A 15,299-nucleotide genomic window follows, 5' to 3' on the forward strand; every position below is an offset into this window, starting at 1 on the left:
TGTAAAAATGGGGAAAAAGTTTTGAAATGCAGAATGCATACTGAAAAGTTTTTATCTTATAGTGCCATTCCGTGTTTGCCCAAGAAATAATTCATTTAAAAATGCAATTCAAAGTTAAAAGCACTGGTTTAAAAAAAATAAAAAAACATGTTAATTTTTTTACAGCTGATATACACAAATTAGGGTTCTAATTAGATGTCATTTGTTAAAATAAGAGTCAAATTAATTCACAAAATATATTGGAAAAATTACTCTTTTCTGCTTCATAACAAGAAACACAAGGCATATGGCCCAGAGAAACACATTGCCAAAATAGGTCTTGTTGATTAAACAGTTTTCTAAAATTGTCAGAAATCTGCCATTCTGATAGTTCATATCTAATTAGACATATGTAATTATTCAGAATGATTTATAGATTCTCCAAAATTAGGCTGTGGCCCAAAACATTTCACAAGTTTGGAATTGGAAACATACAGAGTAATTTTGTCTTCTGTTTTTCCTCCACAATTCTAACATTAAAAGAACTTTAGTTATTCTAGCTTTCTAATAATTTTATTTATGAACAGTTCATTTTGTTGTGAGGCCTCTGGGCAAACACCTCGTTATCCCCTTGATTCCTGCATTAGCTGAATCTAATATTGTAACTGAACAAATATTATGAGAAAAAAAAGACACTTTCCTTTAAGATTCTACAAATTCATCCTCTCAAAAAAGAAATATATGCAAAAATGTTGCAGGCACAGAAAGGTCAGAATTGAACACTTTAAACTGAAAGTGACCCCTGTTGTAAAGCTGAGAAGAAAGTGCCTGTTAGGTAGTATGTAGAGTTCTCTGCAGAGTAAACTGATGAACACTGTAACTGCTTTGTATATTTTGTGTTGCTGGGGTAAAATTCATTACAGGGTCCATAACTAAGTTTGAAATCGTTCATTCCCTCAAACAGTTGTATTTCTACATTTCTAAAACTCTAGTCTTAATATGTTAGCTGTCTTACTTCCTGAAGTTCATTTATTCATCTGTTTACAGCAATTGTTATAGAATGATTTGGGGGCACTTGATCTGACCATAAACTGCACACTTGCAGTTTAAATATGATAGACCAGTAGATCGTTTACTTATTTATCACAGTTCTGCAACTCCCACAGAGGGATAGCTGTTAAAAAATGTTGCCATCTTTGAGTTATTTTTCCTTGCAAGAATTTACAACACTCACACTTTGCAAGCAATCCATTCTTTGTCATATTAGATTGTGTGAATTACCACACAGCAATAAAAGAAAATTAGGGTATATTTATGTAGAATTCTGATGCAGAGGGTACTTTTATGTGGAGTTATGACATTTCAAATGGTAAAACTTTTCCAAGCCCACACCAGTTCTACAATAAGTTGAAAATCAAAATATATAAAGAAAGGCTAATGAAGAAGCACATAAAGGAGAAGGAAGGCTACCAAAGCAGTTTATTGTCAATAGATTAGTCACAATAGTGCAAATTATAACTCTATATTTATTCTGTAGAATGCTTTACCATACCTGAGTAAACAGCTCTAGAACCTCTCTCTTTTTGTTTAGGATAGAAGCTGCCATATTAGCTTGGTGTGACGTCAATTCCTGCCTAAGAATCCGCGCTCACTCATAGTTCTGGCTTCATATTAAAGCAGGGGGGGAGGATGGAGGCAGGAAAAGGGAGGGGGAGAGAGGATCATACTGAGCATGCTCAAGCCCTAGCCCCGGAGGTTTATGCTAAAAACAGGAAGTCTAATATAGAAGCCCATGCATACACAATAGAAGGATAGAAATGCTATGTTTCTTTTGACAGAGGACTCAGAGCAGCATTACTTTGAGGGTTTATTGGTGTATTTAAATAGACCTTTCTGATAAAGCTTACTTAGCTTTAACCTTTCCTTATCTTTTAAGTGCAAAATTGCCCTAGCCCTAGGGTCTACTGTATTCTATTGCATGACTTTCCAGCTAAAATAACAAACTCTATCCTATAAAATGTAACCATGAAACCTAGTTATAGCCTTTTAATGTACGATACATTTTTCACACATAAAAAACACTTCTTAATACAGATTCAATATATTTTAATAACAAATGTTAAAGTGCTGTTTTTTCTCTAGAACTGTTATAGATAGAAGGCTGAGCTATTTCTTGCTTTGTCTACTTATCTCAGTATTGTTTCTCACACACAGGCAGGAAATTACCCAAAAAAATAGCCTGTCAGATAAGTGCATCACATCTCAAAAACCCCAAAATAGATAGCATGGAACAGACAAAAGACACAGCTATGATATTATAGAAACCATTATAGGAGCTACCAAAGATCAAGAATGAAGTATCTTTCAAAGAAAAATAAAATAAGGTTTTATAATGCTCTGATGAAAGGAAATTAAGTAAAGTTTAATGTATTTTTAGAGATGGTATAGAATTCCCCTCAAATGCTCCCTCTAATAATGCTATTTGCTGTGGTTCCCTTAAAGAATTCCTTGTTTTTTATTGAATGAATTACCCCCTCCCCAAAAACACCAAAATAATAATTTTCTAATAAAAACAATTTGAATTTTGAGCTATTTTTTGTGTACTTGACTAGGGAATAGTCCAAATTTCATTCAAATTTGAAAAAAATATGAAAATTCGAATATCGAAATCTATCATGTACTGTCTCTATAAAAATTCGACTTCGACTATTCGACATCTAAAACCTGCCAAATTGCTGTTTTAGCATCCTAGAACCTATTTGGATTCAATTGGTGGGAAAAACTTTGAATCGAATTTGATAGAATGTGCTATTCCTTCAATTCGTACAATTCAAATTCGGACGAATACAGACCTATTCAATCAAAAACGGACCTATTCGACCTAAAAAAAACCTTCAACTTAATTTCGGTTAGTCTTTTTGAATTCGAATTTCAAAGTTTTTTCATTTCAGTTCGAAATTCGACCCTTGATAAATATGCCCATATATATTTTTTTTCTACCTTTTCAAAATGTAATAAAATTATAAAGAGTCAAATATAAAATTTGTATAAAAAAATTTTTTCTCCATAACTGATTTGCTCTTCATTGTTTTACTAATTTTTGCTGAAAAGTACATAAATCCATGGAATTTAGTAAGCTGTGCTTTCGCTACCTTTAAGTAGTTGTTGCTTCATCAGTGATCCCAGTGATCCCTAACCATTGGCTCACGAGCAACATGTTGCTTACCAACCTCTTGGATGTTGCTCTCAGTGACCTCAAAGCAGGTGCTTATTTTATAATTCCTGGTTTGGAAGCAACTGTTGCGTAAAAAGCATGTCTACTGCCGGAGAGAACCTCCTGTAGCCTGCTAGTTCACACAGGGCTACCAAATAACCAATCACAGTACTTACTTGGCACCCCCGGGAACCTTTTCATGTGTTGCTCCTCAACTTTATTTACTTTGAATGTGGCTCACATGTAACAAAAGGTTGTGAACCCCTCAATCTAAGCTATTCTGGTATACTTGATCAACCTTATCAACAAAACAATCCTATGCAGTATATATTAGCCACTCCCCATCTTTCTATTAGTAGGGATTAAAATACACATGAGAAGGGCATGCATATAATATAATTTCAAAGTTATGTACATGATTGTTATTGCTTGGAAGGAACAAATGTTCAATAACTAATAAGTTACAAAAAAATTACACGTGAAGTGTATCTTTTGAAAAAGTGCAAAATGTCTGAACATTTCATTTGGAGACTATTTAGAAAACACATGATCATAGATAAACATCATATAAATATCATGGTTAGCTGGTTATCTGAGGGCAGCTAACTAGAGGTTTTTATTATGCACTTTATATTATAGCCAATTACATAGGGAGTTATTAGTCAAGGTCCGAATGTATCTCAAAATCGGCTGCTACAAACTCCGATTTAACCAGCTCGGGTTTTTAATGCTTATTTATTATTACATTTTCCTGAAAGTTTGCTTTGTGGGAAAAGCTCAGATTTTCATGATTTTTTCGTGAATTTTTCGGAGTTTTCACCCGAAAGCTCAGAAAACATTATGAAATTGCCCAAAACCCCAGACACAACCAAAAATAGGACTGTTCCCATTGACCTTTATGCAACCTCGACAGGTTTGAGATGCTGTCTTTCTATATTCTGGCTTTTTAGCCCTCGGGGTTTAATAAATTCCGAAAAATTTGTGATTTTTTTTAAAAGTCCGATTTTATAAAAAAAAATCACAAATCGGGAATTTCGGGTATTCGGAGCTTAGAAAATAACAACTGAAAAGTAGATGTCTGTTACCAATTAAAATGTGTAAAGTATATTTCATTGTATTTTCAATTTTATTGATTTCAAGTAATATAACAAAACTTTCAATCTGAAGTTCTTCAGCTAGGGGTTGCCTCAAAAAGCCTTAATTTTTACTATTTGCTGTTTGACATATATTGACATTGACTTAAGTGTGGTCAAATGAGGTGTCTTCGTGGAAATAGGCAAATGCTGTTACTGTTGTTTTCTACAGAGAATATATATGGTTAGCTCTTTCGGCAGAAGAATCTCATTCATTAGAGCTAAAAGTTGTACCTGCAAAGTAAAGTCTTGCAGGATTAATTCTGCAATGTCTGCTGTGAATACTGCATTTGGCAATATAGAGAAGACCTAATTATTTGATCCAAAAATAGGAATTTCCATTGACTAGATAGAAGCAAACTGGTTTTTGAGAAAAATAAAGTTTCAACAAAGTGTAGTTCAGCTTACAGTAGTTTAGGAATATGGGTTTTTAGAAGATTGACCATCTTACATTAGATCTAGTGTTGCTTATTAGGACTGGCCTATCCATGGTTCTTCAGTAATTGCAAAATGATACTGCAAATGGTTGCTGTATAGCTGCTATTACAGCACTAAATTACCAACACGGTACATACAGTATATTACTATGACTAAAATCATTTCTACCTCTTAAACTACATGTGTATTCTGACAAGACTTTGTCATGTTTTTCACCATCTTTTCTCATTTATATAGGGTGAAACAAAGATTTTGAAGCTCAAAAATCTTCGGCCTCAGGATTATGCCAATTACAGCTGTATTGCTTCAGTGAGAAATGTTTGCAATATACCTGACAAAATGGTGTCGTTTAAGCTTTCCAACAGAACAGGTATATTAAAAATTGAGCTGTTTCAAGTTTAACCTGCTAATACGCTATGTTCTCGTGTGCACTCACACAAATGGGGCCAGCACACAAAACAAATTGTGGTGGTCACAAAGAATTTTGTGTGAAAACACATTTTATATTAATTCTGACACAAGCACATAGTTTTTAAAAACTGCACACACAAGTTTAAAATGTGCATGCACACAGCCGAGAAGGAATTAGAGAGAACATTGCACAGTACCTTTTTTTCTACAACAAGTATAACCTATCATCAGTTTATGTTCACTTAAGCAGATGATAACATGTGATGGGTTACCTCAAGGGCAGATTTATCAGTATCTAGAATTATGTTGTTTTTTATTGTGATTTATCAAATCAAGTTCATAAAAAATAAATCTGGTCACCTAAAACTTGCTGTGATGCCTTAAGACATATGGGGAAATGTAATAAGATCATTGGGAATGTTAGCAACCAAAATGTTCATTGCTTGTGTCCTTTCTGACTGATATCAGACCTCAACGACAAAACTTGCAAACATGCATAGCGAGGTAACAGTCATCAACTGATGATTTTACATTGCAAGCAGTGCTAAACATTCAGCATGAAGAACAAGGAGCACTCGTGGAATGTACTTTATGTGCAAAAAATGTAATGGTATAAGTCAATGTAATCACCTCTGTGTAGAACCTAAACGTCAACTTACACCATTAAATTTTCACACATATAATAAATCCCATGAGTGTTCCACGTAGAATTTTTGCCTTTTTTAGTGGTGAATGTGATGCCTCTCTCTCTCAAATATTTGTGTCCAATGTTTCAGACCACCTTAGGGCCTTTCTCAAGGATTTATATATATATATATATATATATATATATATATATATATATATATATATATATATATATATATATATATATATATAGTCAACTACAAGAGGTCCTCTGCACTCAACCCATTATCAATATATTTAAGACAGAGACATTTTGTGCATACTGCTACTAAAAAATGCCTTACCCTTTAAACAACACAGGGATTGTTTGTCCATATATTGCAATATATTTAAGCTGGCCAACTACGTCAACGTCATCCCATATCTGGCCAGTCCTACGCTCAATTTTCATCTGATTCATTAAGAATTCAATTGCTTAATTATACATTTTACAAAGGGACTAAGTTTTACCTGCAACTTACTAGCTGCTTTCAAAGTAAAACTCCCAAACTTGGCTTCCCTATAGATATATATTTATAGATATATCCAAATATGGATTTGCGGCGAATTGTCCATTGACTTTAATGCATTTGGACAAAATAGTTACGCGTCAAAATTGTTGCATGTCAACATTTTTATATATTATTTAAACATATATAAAGTACAGTATATATACCACAATGTATTAATAAATATGGTTTTATAAATGAATTGAGCTTGAGTTTGCAGGACCCAATGCATCACAGACCACCTTAGTTAACTCTATTAGTATTGAAAAAAATTCTTAAGGTTGTCAGTTTACCTTTTTTTCTCTACTATTTGGTTTTAAGTGTTGTTGAATATCCAACGGAGCACACCCATTCTATATTAGCTTATTGATGGGGTAATTGTTCATATTAGATCAGCGGAGCAGTGCCTTTTCTACAATGGTTTGGAATATGATTAATGCTACATAATGCCACTGGTATTCTGGACAAAAAAGATAGTAGGCCGGACTAATGGTAATCTTTATTCCAATTCATAAATTAAACTTCATTTTCCTACATCTGATGGAATGCCTATTCATAAATGAGGTCCACCACCTATTTAGAGCTAAACAGATTATAAATCATTCTTTTAGCTTAGAGCTACAAGCTCTCTTGGTAATAAATTCTCTGTAACAGGCCATCATAACCTATAGGCCATAAAAGGTATGTTAATCAGGCAAAGGAACCTTGAAATTAGAGATATCATTTTCAAAATCTTTATCTGAAAGGGTTATATGTAATTTAAAACATATATCTTTTTTTAATGCATCACTTTTTTGCGCAGAAAAAAACTCTTCATATATATATATATAGTACATACACAGCTATATATGTATAGTAAGGCTTTTCCTGTTTTATAACAGTAATATGTTTTCGATTAATCATGATCCGGCATTGGGATTATGTTTCTTTTGATCAGCAAGAAACACCTTGCAGGTATATACCTTCACTTTTAGGGTCAAATTTACTTAAGGTCGAATATCGAGGGTTAATTAACCCTCGATATTCGACTGTGGAAGTTAAATCCTTCAACTTCGAATATAGAAGTCGATGGATTTAGCGATATTCACTTGATCGAAGGATCGAACTAAAAATTGTTCGATCGAACCTATCAAATTTCAATCCATCGATCGAACGATTTTTGTCCGGCCAAAAAAAGCTAGCAAAGCCTAAGGGGACCTTCCCCATAGGCTAACATTGACTTTGGTAGCTTTTAGGGGGGTCAAAGTTTTTTCTTAAAGAGACAGGACTATCGAATGGAATAGTTGATCGATTTTTAGTTTGAATCGTTCGAGTCGAAGTAGAAGGTCAAAGTAGCCCATTCGATAGTCGAAGTAGCCAAAAAAAACGAAATTTTGAGTTTTTTTCCTCTATTCCTTCACTCGAGCTAAGTAAATGGGCCCCTAAATCTCTTATCAGATATTCTGCTTTAACTGACAGTTTACAGAATGTTCCAGCAATACATCCATGGCTCTTCTTTATTAATACATTATTAATAAATGAACGATGAAGAAAATTCACAGTTTTCTTACATAGTTATTCCATGTTCACATAAATATAGTATTTTTGTTTTGCACAAAAGTCCCGGTTTTGCTGGTCTTCCTGGATAAAACAATGTTTTACCTTGGCATTAAATGGAAGCAGTGTGCCATCCTCCAGTTGGGACAGATGGGACACCATTTCAATTCATCACCTGAGTGCACGGTAAAATTCCATAAAGCATTGCAAAAGACCAGAAACTCCAGGATTTTAGTGCAAAGTAAAAAATCTCGTGATGTTTCGGTCCACTCTGGGACCTTTCTCAAGGCAACCACACTCCAGACTATGAGATTGATTTTTAGAATAATGTATATTGCACAAGTCCCTTTTATAATGGTCACTCTTTTAATTACTTGATTATCATTGGTTATTTATACTTGAGTTGTGGTTGCCTTGAGAAATGTCCCAGAGTGGACCAAAATGTCACATAAATACAAGATTTTTTTACTTTGCACTAAAATCCTGGAGTTGCCGGTCTTTTGAAATGCTATATATATACATATATATATAGACAAATACAAGATTCCTCTGCACTCAACCCATTATCAATATATTTAAGACAGAGACATTTTATGCATACTGCTACTGAAAAATGCCTTACCCTTTAAACAAAACAGGGATTGTTTGTCCATATATTGCAATATATTTAAGCTGGCCAACTACGTCAAAGTCATCCCATATCTGGCCAGTCCTATGCTCAATTTTCATTTGATTCATTAAGAATTCTATGGTTTCATTATACATTTTATAAAAGGGACGAATACGTTTTACCTGCAACTTACTAGCTGCTTTCAAAGTAAAACTCCCAAACTTGGCTGCCCTTTTATTAGACACCAGTGGGATCACCTGACTATAGTTGGAGGGGGTGGGAGCTACAACATGGAGCTGGTCACTGCTCTTGTAGAACTATAACAAACAAGGAAGAGTTGTGCTCACCACTAGTTTTTAAAATCATTAGGCGGGGGTGCAATGAGGGTGTGACCACAAAATACATATAGACAAATACAAGATTCCTCTGCACTCAACCCATTATCAATATATTTAAGACAGAGACATTTTGTGCATACTGCTACTGAAAAATGCCTTACCCTTTAAACAAAACAGGGATTGTTTGTCCATATATTGCAATATATTTAAGCTGGCCAACTACGTCAAAGTCATCCCATATCTGGCCAGTCCTATGCTCAATTTTCATTTGATTCATTAAGAATTCTATGGTTTCATTATACATTTTATAAAAGGGACGAATACGTTTTACCTGCAACTTACTAGCTGCTTTCAAAGTAAAACTCCCAAACTTGGCTGCCCTTTTATTAGACACCAGTGGGATCACCTGACTATAGTTGGAGGGGGTGGGAGCTACAACATGTTATATATGTTATATACGTTATATATGTAACGTAAAGCAGGATGCGGCACTCACAGGGACTTGATGCTAAAACAAAAAATCTTTATTGGACACAACGTTTCGATCTCCCACAGGGATCTTCGTCAAGAGAAATACAGCAAATATATGTGTGTGTATATATATATATATATATATTTATAAACGGTGAGTTCTGATGTCATCAGTTATAAATGGTGAGTTCTGATGTCATTTCTGTCACATGGCTCACTGAAATTTGTGTATTATAATAAATAAAGTAACCCCAGTTGCAAAATATGAGGATATTAGAAGTCACCTCGGAGTTCCATGACCTTTATAAAAACACGAGGCCTTCAAAAACCAATTGACTTCATATTGGTTCTAAAAGGTCCCCCCATTGGCTAAAACAGCAATTTGGCAGGTTTTAGATGGCAAATGGTGGAAGTCGAATTTTTAAAGAGACAGTACATGATAAATTTCAATATCCGAATTTTCGAATTTATTTCAAATTCAAATCGAATTTGGACTATTCCCTAGTCGAAGTACACAAAAAACAGCTCAAAATTTGATTTTTTTTAATTCAAAAATTCAACTCGACCTTTGATAAATCTGCCCCATAATGTAAACTCACAATGACAAAAAATAACACCAATATAATTTACAGAAATGACACAAAACCATATAAGTTATGATCACGATTCATCTCTGGGGGCTCTAATGTCCTCAAGGCATGAATCCAAAATGCTTCACGTTTTTAAATATAACTATCTATTACCTCCACGTCCAAGTATCAGAGTTTATTTTATGACAGAATATCGCAATTGAGAGACACTGGGGTTCATTTATAAACTTTGGGCAGCGCAGAATGATTCGGACAGTGAAAATATTTGCCCTGCGCATGGTTATATTTATAATGCTGGATAAGAGTGGTGTATTTAATATGCAAACAGAATTGCAATCTTTTTTTTCCGGACTGCAAATGTCCATAAGCTTTTTTTTTTTTTTTTAAACTATGAGATAAATTCGGATTTTAGTAAATAAACCCCTAAATGTCCATATGGACTAATGTACATAGGAGAGACAATACAACCAATTAGGGACCATATTTCCCAGCATCGCTCCACAATTAGGAATGAAGTAGTTAAATTGCCAGTCCCACACCATTTTAAACAAGCAGGACACAGTTTCTCTCAATTGCGTTATGCTGTCATAGAATAGTAATATAGTTGGAGAGTTATATTTGAAAAAACTTGAAGCATTTTGGATTCCCACTCTGTGGACATTAGAGCCCGAGGGATAAATCAAGATTACAATTTATATGGTTTTGTGTAATTTCTGTAAATTATATTGGTATATCTAGGAGTGCTGGGAGATTTTGTTTTGTATATATATATATATATATATATATATATATATATATATATATATATATATATATATATAATTATTTTTTTGGTGTATATATATATATATATATATATATATATATATATAGAGGATGAAATGAAGATCGCACTCGCAGGTCTTAGAAACGATAAGTAGCAATTTATTCAGTGGACAATCGCTGACGTTTCGGCTGATACAACAGCCTTTCTCAAAACAAAAAAGTCAAACACTCCAGTTGCAAGTAAAAAAAGTCCTTTATGTGCAAAAATTGCTGCAACATTTCCGCTTCTTTGTCAAGCATCACATATATATATATATATATATATATATATATATATATATATATATATAGATATATATATATAGATATATATATATATATATATATATATATATATATATATATATATATATATATATATATATATATATATATATATATATATATATATATATAGTATCAGGCAGTGCCCGCACTCAGTCAATGACGAAGCCAGAGGTGCACGATCACGTTTGTAGTAATGATGAATAGAAGATCAGCACACTCTGTGAAGGTGAAAACAAATATTGGTTTATTTACACATTTTAGGATCCTTGAGAAAGGTCCCCATGTGGGACCGAAACGTCGGATAAAATGTGTGAATAAACCAACATTTGTTTTCACCTAAACTTCACAGAGTGTGCTGATCTTCTATTCATCATATTTATATATATATATATATATATATATATATATATATATATATATATATATATATTTTACAGGATTTTCATGGCTTGTGTATTGTATATATATCTAGGGGAGGGGAAAATAGAGAAATCTTTTTGGCCATGACCAATGCAAGTTTATGTAGATTACAATGGATCTAAAGTAGATTTTTAAAAATGTAATTGTAGGCTCTTTGCAATAAACCTAGCAACTTTGTAATGTTTGTCTGTTAAATTCCTGCCTTGTGTGTATATAAATATATATATATATATATATATATATATATATATATATATATATATATATATATATATATATTAGGCCCTGTTTGGTTTCCATTGCAAGCATACTACCAAGAACATCATTCACTGCCATGCTGAGTGATGAAAGTGTTCAGTTATTTAAAGCAGTTAAAACCTGCAGTGATGTTTCTGCTTCATGCTGTTTAAGAGTTAAGTCAATGCTTCGTGTTATGGTGCCTAAGCATCTGATTGCTAGTTAAATGCTATGATCTTACTGTACATTTTTGACATGGAAAAACCTGAAAGGGAAAACAGTCTCTAGTTGTAATACACCTACAGTACTCAGGAACAGAAGCAGGAACCAAAAAAAGTTAATTTCAGTTCACTTGTATAGACAGACATCAAGAAGTATCTCTTACTATAATTTGTAAATTTTAATGAGTGAAACATACACGAGATGATCTGAAACTGATAAATGATCAGAGATTAGCCAGCATACAAAGGAATTATGAGATACAGTGTGCATTCCTAATTTATATTCAAAGGCTTATAGTGAAGTATTGATTGACACCCTCTGATATATTCACAAAGAGCTCTTATCTTCTCTTTGCAGCTATAATTCTGCCATTTTTTATCACTTTTGTAACACTCATTACAAACTCTCATAAAAGAAAGCATAGAAGCAATGGATCTCACTTATAATTTAAATCTGTCTACTATTTGTTATCAGGAACAAGCTTTGAAAATTGATATGAACATGCCTTCATCACAGAAAATAGAAGCTTGGGGATGTAGCATGGTACCTAAAGTGATATACATTATTGTGGACCCTTTGTATATTAGTTTAATGACAGGTTTAGTTCTCTTTAAAAAAAAACTTCGACCCCCTAGTTCGCCACCTAAAAGCTACCGAAGTCAATGTTAGCCTATGGGGAAGTTCCCCATAGGCTTTGCTGTCTTTTTTAGCTCGAAGAAAAATCGTTCGATCGATGGATTAAAATTCGAAACGATTCGAAGAATTTAATCGTTCGATCGAACAAATTGCGGTAAATCCTTCGACTCCGATATTCGAAGTCGAAGGATTTCAATTCGGCAGTCGAATATCGAGGGTTAATTAACCCTCGATATTCGACCTTAAGTAAATTTGCCCCACAGTGTCTCTTGTAACCCATATTGACACAAGAATAAAACAAAGATAGTTCCTCTGCTTCTGAGCCTTCTATTTGTTCTGAAGATAGAACCCACAGAAGGTCAGCTGGCCTGTGCATTTATTGTGGCTTGAAGGGACACCAAATCAAATCCTGTCTGAATAAGCCCAGCAGGGAAATACTTAAGTCTGATGCGGGAGCCTAGCGTAGGCAAAGTTATTTCACTCCAAAATAATTTCCATATCCAAATCTGGAAGTTTTTTCCATGATGGCTTTTTCTATTAGTAAATAGACTTTTGTAATGTATTTGGGGTTTATCTGTAAACATCCAGGAATGTGGAGTAGAATAGCAAGTTTACATGAATTATACTGTTCACCCTTGAGATGCCAGTGGTAACTTACATATAGTCTGATAATATCACTTTAAAGGACAGTGGGTGTGAATGCTGAAGGGGGTTTTGGGTTTTCGATTTGTGCAACTAGCAATAAATCATTTTCCCAATGCATGCTTCTTTTTTATCTGAGCTGTTTCCTCTATTGCATAAATCAGTGGGTTGGAAGAGACAAGAAAGATGGAAAGTAAAGCAGGATTTTAATACAATTTTAAGCTTATTTTAATACTGGGCAAAAAGAAAATATTTAATTAAACTGCTTCATAGTTAACTATGAATTATTTTGAACCTCTTAACCTCCTAAATATCCAAAATATCAAGCACAATGCTAACCACAGCAGTTGGGAGTCTTTAAATTCACTTTGGGAAACATGAATCCCAGGAGCATTTGAATAATTCCATTATGCATTAAAATAAAAATTAAATGTTGCTGAATATTCTAAAATCTTCTGTAAACAATAATATTTGATCTTTGTGGTTATTAAATTCAAATGTAGGCATGGCAACTGATGATAAAATCTGTTAATTTATTTTAAATCTGTTTAGTAGCTGCTTGGAGAAATTATTTCTATTTAAATGTATTTAGATTACCATTATCATTGTCTTTTCCTGATGCTTCCTTTATCTTCTGGCTCTTCTTAATACATTTGAATGTTTTTAAAAATCACGTGGAAAAACTGTAAATGGTAACTAAATACTCTGTTATATTAACTGTGCATTGCACTGAGTTGGTTAATGTTTTTTCATACATTAGTTCTTGTGAACTCTAATTTCAGGAGTTGGAATTACATTCTTCCTGTATTTTACGTCAAGTCCCATCTGCTAGCCATTCTTGCTGAAACTACCCAAAGTACAAGAACAAAGGACAAAAAGCTATATATGCTCAAAAGTGTTTTGCAACTTACAAGGGTGGGTGGTGGTAATGTCTAATTACTGAAAGCTTTATTGGTTAAAAAAGCTCAAAAGAGCAGTATAAAGCTGATTCATATGTATCTGCACTGACTGCAATGGAGGCATACTCTATTCAATTTATAGTTTATATAAAGGGTAGTAGTTTAGTTTTCCTTTTCACATAAATCATGTGTTCAGTTCCTTCATACTATATGTTATCCTTAATAAAGACTGCTGCCTGTAATGATTTTTAGAATATTTATAATAATATTGTCTGTAAAATGCCCTATAAATAGGACTTTACTCAAGTTTGTATGATGCTTTAAGCAGATTATATAGTATAAAGTGCAACGTTTGCCACAGTTCACCTATAGCAACCAATCAATAGGGATCCATCTGTTTAAAAGCAAACATCTCATTGGTTGCCATGGGTTAATGCTCCTGGGCAAAGTTTGTGACTTTTATTTAATATGGTGGTAAGAGTTCTAAAATGAGTATAGTTATTCCTCATTCTGATGTATAATTGTATTCAATATTCATGGAGACAGAATGTTTTACTGATTTTTGTTAAAATGATAAATATACTTTGTCCTGAATTGCTCCAGTATTTTTGATACTAAATACCCACAGAACATGTTTGTTCTCCAGATCAAATTGTGATATGATTTCTAAATGCTAATCACATAAGTCTATAAATGCTGCATTCTCTACTGCATAGATCTGCAACTTGAATGTAAATCCTTGTCTACCACTTTCCAGCTTCCCCATCGATCAAACTCTTGGTGGATGATCCTATAGTTGTGAATCCTGGTGAAGCAATCACATTAGTATGTGTTACAACTGGTGGTGAACCAACTCCAACACTCTTGTGGGTTAGATCGACTGGTACACTTCCTGAAAAGACTGTTCTTAAAGGTGGAACTCTAACCATACCAGCCATTACTTCAGAGGATGCTGGCACATACAGCTGCATTGCTAATAATAATGTTGGAAACCCAGCAAAAAAGTCTACCAGTATTATCGTTAGAGGTAAGCATATTCAATGTATTCAGTTAAACAGAATGAATAAAATAATTAGGCATCATTGACAAAAGGTCAAGTGCTAAACATGTATGGGTTGTCCAACCACACCATAAGTATTATGCCTAGTATGCTTCATTACTAGCCTAATACTTAAACAGGCAAATGTAATACAAGGAGTAAAGTTTGCTACTGGTCTAAGCACCTATAGCAACAAATCAGCAGGAAGTGTTTATTT

General features: G+C 33.5%; 1 protein-coding gene across 2 annotated transcripts in view; it reads left to right on the plus strand.

Annotated features, from left to right (window-relative positions):
* LOC108698967 (MAM domain-containing glycosylphosphatidylinositol anchor protein 2) overlaps positions 1-15,299 on the plus strand; it is a 345,565-nt gene that overhangs the window by 208,102 nt on the left and 122,164 nt on the right. For both annotated transcript variants that reach the window (XM_041573045.1, XM_041573044.1), the window contains exons 5-6: positions 5,002-5,134; positions 14,801-15,070. In XM_041573045.1, coding sequence (XP_041428979.1) covers positions 5,002-5,134; positions 14,801-15,070 — 403 coding nt within the window. The remainder of the gene's footprint in view (positions 1-5,001; positions 5,135-14,800; positions 15,071-15,299) is intronic.

This window comes from Xenopus laevis, chromosome 8L, assembly GCF_017654675.1.
Source record: "Xenopus laevis strain J_2021 chromosome 8L, Xenopus_laevis_v10.1, whole genome shotgun sequence".
Lineage (NCBI taxonomy): Eukaryota > Metazoa > Chordata > Amphibia > Anura > Pipidae > Xenopus > Xenopus laevis.